The sequence below is a fragment of the Coptis chinensis genome, chromosome 3 (genome assembly GCF_015680905.1).
Source record: "Coptis chinensis isolate HL-2020 chromosome 3, ASM1568090v1, whole genome shotgun sequence".
NCBI lineage: Eukaryota > Viridiplantae > Streptophyta > Magnoliopsida > Ranunculales > Ranunculaceae > Coptis > Coptis chinensis.
Window position 1 is genome coordinate 53,957,366 of NC_141458.1, and position 9,024 is coordinate 53,966,389.

The 9,024-nt window shown below is 36.6% G+C and overlaps 1 protein-coding gene and 1 pseudogene across 3 annotated transcripts; both read left to right on the top strand.

The window, feature by feature from the left end:
- Window positions 1-2,453: 2,453 nt before the first annotated feature.
- LOC147510022 (calreticulin-3-like) lies at window positions 2,454-5,242 on the top strand. Of its 2 annotated transcripts, none has more exons than XM_086602113.1 (5): window positions 2,454-3,916; window positions 4,212-4,467; window positions 4,629-4,685; window positions 4,802-4,849; window positions 5,204-5,242. In XM_086602113.1, exons 1-5 carry the CDS (start codon window positions 3,693-3,695, stop codon window positions 5,240-5,242), a joined length of 624 nt encoding a protein of 207 aa, XP_086458239.1. In that variant the 5' UTR covers window positions 2,454-3,692. The 2 variants fall into 2 exon arrangements, 1 of the variants encoding a protein (XP_086458239.1); XR_015218716.1 differs by having other exon boundaries at window positions 2,458-3,916; window positions 4,779-4,849; window positions 5,204-5,237.
- A 104-nt stretch (window positions 5,243-5,346) lies between these two features.
- On the top strand, window positions 5,347-7,858 carry LOC147510023 (protein argonaute 4B-like; annotated as a pseudogene). Its single transcript, XR_015215983.1, has 9 exons — window positions 5,347-5,539; window positions 5,622-5,830; window positions 5,924-6,148; window positions 6,212-6,348; window positions 6,430-6,527; window positions 6,618-6,713; window positions 6,863-7,031; window positions 7,148-7,214; window positions 7,661-7,858. The product of XR_015215983.1 is annotated as a protein argonaute 4B-like (transcript).
- The last annotated feature ends 1,166 nt before the right edge of the window (window positions 7,859-9,024 follow it).

Below are 9,024 nucleotides of genomic sequence, written 5' to 3' on the forward strand. Positions count from 1 at the left end.
TGGACAAGGATTAGGCTATCGGAGACTCAACGTCCATTTGAATCTTTCAAGTTGTTTCCCTATGATGGGTCCATAGCTATTATGTTTTCCTTGTGGGCCGATGGTAACACCTTTACTCAAATATTAGAACTGTGGGTTTTGCAGCAGTACGAGAATAGCCAGTGGAGTGAACCCAGGAGGTTTATAGGGTTTATGCATGCAAATTTTGTTGACCTATTGCCATCAGACATTGGAGTGTTCAGTTGGTACGACAAGATCATATGGTACAGTTTCATGGAGAAAACTGTCCTATCATATCATATAATCCCAGCAAGTGGCATTCAGTCCATTTTCCCATTCATGCCAAACTTTGCCGAAACCCAATTTCACTAGTCGTTTATATATGTAACTATTTATTTCCTATTAGTCAATACATTTTAATAGACTGGGTATTTATGTATCAAGTGCAGGAAGCACTACATTGTGTTATGGTTATGTTAAATTATTACTTATTAAACATGTTATGTCCTTTGCTCAATGGTTAAATGCATGACAACATAACTATGTATGAAGACAACACAGTGTATCTCTAATAGAGTGACTTACATCATCTGGAAACACCTGTATTTGTCTAATTGTCCCTTTGTTGAGTTCTTGTTGTTTTTCTACAAACTTTTATAATTATGTGTAAGTTTCCTATTATGTTTAAGATGAATTCATGTTTCTTGAATCATTGCCCATTATCATTTCACAGTTAAACTATATCAATTACAGTTAAAATACATCCATTACATCATTTCACAGTTAAAATACATCCAAAATGTTTACTAATTTCAACTTATGCTATCAGTAGATCTATTACAGTTCAATCGGCAAACCCTAAAGACTTAACTTGTGCTGAAATATCTGAAACAGTCCCTTCCATGGTAATTTTTTCGGTACAGTTTCCCTCTACTGTTACCTTCACCTTCCCTCCTTCTGTGACCATTTCTTCCATAGTTGTAGTTGCTTGATGGCTGGTGTCACACCCCGAATTTCGACAAAATTGGAAAAACAATATTTGTTCCTGACTCTTTGATTTTGGAGGTGTGATGCACTCTCCACTTCCAAAAACCCATCATCTATTTATTTATACTAATAATTTGAAACTAATAAAATTTTTAAATAAATAAAAGTTCTCTTCATTACAAAAATTCTCAATTATGATTGAGTTACAAATCTCCTTTCAACAACTCTTTAATTATAATTACAACGGAAAATACAGAACAATATTGTCTCAATTAAAATCTATTGCACCTCAAGAGAAAACAAAACATATCCTGAAATGAGACGCTAACGCGAACCACAAGCAGCAATCCACCTTCTCCAACACTAATCCTATCAAAACTTATCAACTGGGTTCATTTAATGAACACACCCGATAAGCAAACATGCAAATCGGGTCAGCATTATAAACAATACTGGTATGAGTAGCCCTAAAATACAAAATATACTTATACATAAACATACACAATTAAGGCGGTTAGTTCTTCCACCGAGGCGCCTTAATTTCCAACGACTAATACAACATTCTTACTTACAATAATTAAGGTAGGTAGTTCCTCCACTGAGGCGCCTCAGCTTCCAATTCAATAATAATAAGGCATTTAGTTCCTCCATTGAGGCGCCTTAGCTTCAAACCGTACTAGATCAACTACATCTAATAATAAAAGAACAAAACTAAAACTTACTCTACACTTACACGGGTGTAAGCCTAATCATAGAGTGGGTCACACCTACATCAATAATCAATTAAACCAACCCTTCCACAAACCATTATGAACGCAACATAAATTACAATAAATTATTTATTATAGATTTAACGTACACTTTGATATATCATCACCATTATTGTTTAGAGTTTTTTCAAGTGTCCCTAGAATCACGTCATCTCTATGTCTTACCTAGTTTCCCTAGCTGCCACAATCGCTTCCCAATGCCGAACATGTACATCCACATGCCTCCCTTCACGTAATGAACCACTCCATGCGTAATTACCCTAAGCGGGATATCGCATACTAGGTGACCCCCACATAAACGCCATTACGCGGGTACTGCCTCTATTCGGCATAAAATATAACGCACGTCTCATTCTAAAGTTTGCAAACGAGATAATCAAGCCACTATTCAGCTACGCCAGAAGGGCCATTCAGATTCACTGAAATGCCATAAGGGTTAATCAAATCACATACGCCCTTCACAGGGGCCAATCAAATGAGTTGTGATAGCTAAGTTCCAGGATTTTCATTACATAATTTATTCAGGTATCATACATCTATATCTCATAACCATTTCACTTTATTATATGCATGCCAAATACATTATTGCACTAAGCCACAATATTTAGAAATATCTCAATACATCTCATAACGGCTTTCATTCTTTCACGTGTTAAATAAATTATTGCACTAAGCCACAATCCCTTGGAAAATATCCACAAATATTATACTACCTCATAATAACATCTCACAGTTATAATGATGGAGCATTTACATTTATTTCTCAAAGATATTGCATTTAATAGATATCCTATCATATCATCTTATTTAACAGAACAACAAATTTTCAGTATACCACAAAATATCACAATTTCTCCAAAGGTACCGCATAACATTTTTATAACGTTTTAAGAATATCATGTCTCTTAAAATTTCACTCTCGTCACGTGTCAATAAATACATAACATCAACATCAAATCTTTCTTAGATAATGACAATCAAGTTTATACCAGCTTCTACAACATTCTACCATTGGAATTGTCCATACAATTTAATATATATAAAATAAGCAAAGTCAACAGTCAACAGTCAAAAGGTTGACTGGTCAATAGGTCAAGCCCAACAGTCAATAGTCCTAAACCGGTGGTCATCCAAACAGGTCCTAACCCAAATCCGTGTTTAAAATAGTTCAACCCATAGTCCTAACCCAATCCATGTTTAAAACAGTTCAACCCATGGTCCTAACCCAATTATCCAAAACAAAACAAAGGGAAAAGCCCAAAACCAAGGCCCAAAAGTCTAAAACCAACCCATTTATTCAACCTGACCCAATTGGAGACATAAGGACCAGCCCACATAAAATTAGAAAACCGGCCTAAAGGAAACAAACCAACTTTGTTCCGGCCCAAGAAAACAAAACAATTGGTCTGGCCAGAAAACCACTACAATGAAACTGGCCCAACCAAACAAAATGAGTTGTTCGTGCCCAAGCCCAACTAAGGCCCAACAGGTCGTCTTCCTCACCTGGTGAGCAGCTCTCCTCCACCACCAGCCACCACTCGTCTGCCACTCTCATCCTAGCGGTTTTAATCCTCATCCAAACCCCTATAACTTTAATAAAAACAAAAACCTTAAATCATTAAATCAATCATCTTCATCCAAACTAGATCTGGATTCGCGCCGCCATTAACGCCGGATTCAAAGCTTCAATCCGCCCTACTGTCCAGCACCCAATCATCCCCACTACCACCAAACATCATCCAACCAAAAATCAAAAACGTAATTCACAACATCAAGATTCAAATATATATTACTAATCCTAGACTGGGCGCTCATTAGAATTAGGTCAAGTGGTCAAGACTCAAGAGTACGAAAAGAGTTAACAAAAGGGGAAATATTGTAGTCAAAGTTGATTTATGTATTGTAGTACATGAAGCGCTGTCTTATAGCGTACCTATGTACAGTTTCTTGGACGGAAATATTGCAGGTATTCAGACAAGCATTGATGCCAAGCATTCTGCCATATCTGCCAAGATACCTGAATTTAGCAACAAAGACAGAACTTTGGTACACCAGTACTCTGTTAAATTTGAACAAGACATTGAATGTGGTGGTGCTTATATCAAGCTTCATTCTGGTTATGTTAATCAAAAGAAGTTTGGTGGTGACACACCTTACAGGTTGGTTAAAATTTTCCGTGAGTATATTTTTTTATTGTCTTCTCTATGAATAAATTTGCATTCTTGCCAAAGCAAAAATAAAAACTTTAAACACTCACTTCGGGTGTAGAACTGTGATTGTTGCATTTTTGTGTCAGGTTATATGACATTATGAAAGGTATTGTTTTCATTATTCATTGCATTACATTAATATGGAAACGAGGATTAGTCAAGTAGTTGTGTAAAGAGTGTACTGCTCGGTAAACTTTATAACCCTGTCTTACACTCTTACAATTGTCCTGTGCAATGTCACCAGTGTGATGTTTGGGCCAGACTTATGTGGCTCACAGACAAAGAAGCTCCATGTCATCGTTTCCTATCAGGGGCAGAATTATCCCATCAAGGACCTGCAGTGTGAAACAGATAAATTGACACATTTTTACACATTCATCCTTGGGCCTGATGCAAGTTATAGCATTTGGATTGATGGTCGAGAAAGAGAATCTGGGAGCATGTATACAGGCTGGGACATTCTTCCACCTAGGAAAATTAAAGATGTCCATGGAAAGAGGGTATGTACTTTTCCAAGGCCTTAGACTTTTGTATCAAAATGCACTGTTCATTTTTATCCTACTCCCTTTAGTTTCAGAGACTTGCTTCTCTTCAGTAATAGAGATTTAGCATTTGAGTATTCTATCTTCCATCCTGTTGAATCTGCTTGTTATGTCCACAGCCGGCAAATTGGGATGATAGGGAGTATATCGATGATCCAAATGATAACAAACCACAGGTACTTCATTGAGGGTTAAAGTATCTAACAAATACAAACTCGTAATCCTTATTAGAATGTTTTTAAGTCTCATTTGAAATCAGCTGGTGATAGGAATCTTTTTATTGAAACTGTAGGGTTATGATTCAATCCCAGCTGAAATTCCTGATCCAAAAGCTAAAGAGGTCAGCATCTAGATGAATTGTAATTAACTAATTACTGTGTTCTATAAGCCATGGAACGTTGATACCACACATTATTGGGTTTGATACTAATAGATTGTGTCAGGCCTTTTTTCGTTCCCCTGTACACTACTTTCATATATGCCTAATATAACATAGAATTTTTTTTTTCGAAAGACTAGATTTTTATTATCCTTCTTCTTTTTTTTTTTTTTTTTGAAAATTAAAATAAAATAAACAGAGTAGTTGCTAGGTGTATTTATCTTGGATGAAGCACTCCCCTCCACCCAACAACAACAAAAAAAAAACAAAAAAATGTATCTAACTTTGCAATGGATACCGTCTGACTTTGAGCAGCCTGATAGCTGGGATGAAGAAGAGGATGGTATATTTTGACTTAGTTGTAGCCTCTTAACATTGTAATTGTGCTCTCTGCCCCATGTTTTGCAGATGACTTCTCCTAAGGTCGAAGATGCTGAGGCGGCAGAGGCTTTGCCACCCCTCCTGTACCAAAAAATGTGGTGCCCATTAAAGCTGAAGTGGAATATGTTTATGAGCCTAAGGTTCCTAAGATTAAACGTCTTCCAATGAGTAGGCCTGGATTTGCGTGCAAGGGACAGCCAATACAGTTTGCTCACTAATCATTTTGGTGTGAATGTTAAAAGCGTTGATGGTGACTTTTACCACTACAGTGTAAGTGCTTGCATTGTTGCACACCTTATTTTGAATCTTTAGTTTGACAAGTGAACTAATCATTCCTTTTCTGTCGAAGCAGGTTTCGCTTTCCTACGATGATGACCGTCCTGTAGAAGGAAAAGGTATTGGAAGAAAAGTCATTGACAAGCTTCACGAGTGTTATGCTGATACTGAGCTGGGTGGGAAGGACTTTGCTTATGATGGGGAAAAGACCTTGTTTACGGTGGGTCCATTCCCACAGAACAAACATGACTTTACTGTCGTGTTAGAAGATCTCTCTTCCAATAGGTATGGTTGCATGGGTTATCTCTAGGATCTTCACGGTGTTGATATTGTCATTTCGGCACTAGAATTACTTACTTGGCAATCTTGTATCTGTAGAGCTGCTACGAATGGAAGCCCCAAAGGTAGTGGAGGTCTGGATGAGGGTGATTGCAAAAGGTTTAGACGTCCATTTCAGTAAAAAACCTTCAAAGTTGCAATAAGTTTTACTGCAAAAATCCCAATGAAAGGCATTGCATTAGCCCTCTGTGGCCAAGAATCTGAGAGCTCTCAAGAAGCTTCGAGAGTCCTAGATATCATTTTAAGGCAGCATGCTGCTAAACAGTAAGTAACCCCCTCCAAGCTCTCTTTTTAGTTGTCTTGCTAACCGGAAGTCTTTTGATGCAGGGGTTGCCTTCTTGTCCATCAATCCTTTTTCCACAACAATGCCCATAATTTTTGTGACTTGGGAGGTGGTGTTCTGGGGTGCAGAGGTTTCCACAGTAGTTTCAGAGCTACTCATGGTGGCTTGTCTCTCAACATTGGTAGGTTCACGAGTTCCAGTCTTGTATCTTATATCACTACGTTTGGAGATTTGTCACTGGAACTGTTATTATTTGTTGTAGATGTTTCAATGACAATGATTATACAACCTGGGCCAGTGGTCGACTTTCTAATTGTCAACCAGAATGTGAGGGACCCATATGGGATTGATTGGGCAAAGGTAACCCTTAACCATTTATGTTCTTATAGTCTGGTGTTGTGCTATCTGTATCTTTTCGTTTCATGATATTGTTCTTTCTTTTGTAATCAGGCTAAACACACTTAAAAATCTGAGGATAAAGGCTAGTCCTTCCAATACGGAATACAAAATCACAGGATTAAGTGAGCTTCCTTGCAATCAGCAGTTGTAAGCTTCCGTTGCTCTTTGTTTTCACATATTCTTTGTCTGGCCATGTAAAGACTTTAATCAAACTCACTATCCTGGAATGCGTATATCTTGATTAATTTGTATTTTTATTTTATTCGTTTTTGTAAAGTCTTTTCTTGTTTTTTCAGATTTTCTTTGAAACAAAAGAATGGAAATGCGAATGGCGATGTCCAAACTGTTGAAGTTACAGTTTCTGATTATTTTGTTAATTATCGCAACATTCAGTTGCATTATTCTGGAGATCTGCCGTGCATTAATGATGGGAAACCAAAGCGACCAACTTACATTCCACTTGAGGTGAACAAAATAGCACTTTTAGTTATGTGTTTATTTGCTGGTTGTGTATTATATTTGATTTCATTGGATTAGGACATATTCCAATGAACTGAATTTAGGGTGTTCTTATGTTGCAGTAAGTTTAGAGGGGAGAATATTTGCGGACACAAGAGAATATATAAGGAGGAGATACTTGTTCATTTGGTAAGCTCATCAATCTTTCTTTGGTCTTGAAAAACTTGTGCTGATTTTTTTAGTGCTCTAATTCACTTTGGGTAGTCTGGCATAGATGTTTTATATACTACTTAGAAATAGATATTCTATATTGGAGTGAAACAAGCATTTGATCCTTCGATAGATGCTATACTAAGCTATATGGTGATTATATATTTGCGTTTGGGGACAAGTTGTCTTTGGCCGGTACTCCATTTGACATTTCTTAGAGAGAATATGTAAATAGAACATGTGTGGTTCTCCAGACCATCTCATAAGAGACTGCCCAGCAACTAGTGGTCAATATCTTGTGGCTAATATTTTCTAATTTCTTAATGTCTTGTTTTTATGAATATAACTTGGACAAATTTTACTCATTATGTATTGATCATTTCTATTTTCTTAATTTCTATTTGGTGTCATTGGGCTGGTTGCAGGCATCAATGCAATGACTTTCATGATTGCTAGAGGAAAGACGATGTGATATAAGAGATCAAATGTTTCGTTTGAGAGCTACTAGGACTTATTCTATCCGTGAATTATTATATTCTTGGATATTTTTTTCATTGTTGAATAAAATGTAATTAGAGTTGAGACTTGTGACATAAATGAATTATGGAATACATTTGGTTCAAGTGCTTTTCTTTCTTGCTATTTTTGTTTATTGCGTATCCAGCATGCCTTTAATGGGATGGGATGGAAAAGTTGTGTAATATATGTAGGATGTATACTAGAAGCATGTGTAGGTAACCTAAATGTTATTTTTCATTCTAGATGCTTCCAGATTTAGTAACGGATGAGTATCTGTTACAAATTGATAATTGCAAACTGAATTAGCAAGTGTTACTAATACATTTGTGACGGTTACGTATCTATTATTGAAATTAATTTCAGTAGCACTTTATAACCGTTAGTAAATTTTGTAACGGATAATAAACGTTACAAATATTTGTCATGCTTTTGTGTCAACGTAAGATAACCGTTACTAATATATTTTTGTAATGGATGTACATCCGTTACAAATAGGCTATTATGGTGTAGTGTGAAAAAGAGAGTTTTGTAGAATATTAGAGAAAAAGGGGTAAAACATAGCAATTCAGAGCATTAAGGATCACATGTGAAACTCGTGGACAATCATGGAGAAGGCCTAGGAATTGAAGCTATTAAAAATGCGATTTGGACCAATTTTAAAGCTTATTTGGAAGCCCAAGGTAAAAGAATTCGTTGTTTGGACCAAAGCCCGCAAAAGAGGAAAGAATGATAGAGCAAAAGAGGAAAAATAGAGTCTCACGTCAGAGACGCGAGGTTCGTGCGTCCAGACACGAGAACTGACACTTTAGCCAATTCCTTCACAAATTTGGAGACGAAGTTGGACTCTGAAAGAAGTTGATTTGTACTAAGAAACAAACCACGGTTTGGAATGCTTCTAGAACTCATTGGAACCTTTATAAATAGAGGACCTAAGTATCTCATGTAATTTGCCAATTCACTTATACTCTTGTCTCCAGAACTTGAGGCAGAGATAGATTAATAATAAAAGATTTGGTTTTAACTAGCCGAGTCTTAATAAGTTAGTCTTTCTAGTCTTATGTTCTTCGACTCTTCTTCTCGTTCTTCGTGTTCTTCCTTCTTTATGGAAGGTTAATCTTCTCCTTCAAGGGAGGAGATGAAGCCGGTGCTTAAGGTTTAATGATTCTTCTGGTTCATGATGTTCTTTAATCAGGTTAGTTCTTTATGTTTTTAGTTGTTAGTTCCATTGCCCAGACCAGGGGATGGAAGTATAGATTAAGGTTTTTATTTA

What these genes read in the sequence shown, in the direction of transcription:
- LOC147510022 (XM_086602113.1), top strand. Translation starts at nt 3,693, where the DNA reads ATGTACAGTTTCTTGGACGGAAATATTGCAGGTATTCAGACAAGCATT. An exon ending in GGTGGTGACACACCTTACAG is followed by an intron (nt 3,917 to 4,211) that starts GTTGGTTAAAAT and finishes CAATGTCACCAG; the next exon opens with TGTGATGTTTGGGCCAGACT. An exon ending in CAAATGATAACAAACCACAG is followed by an intron (nt 4,686 to 4,801) that starts GTACTTCATTGA and finishes TTGAAACTGTAG; the next exon opens with GGTTATGATTCAATCCCAGC.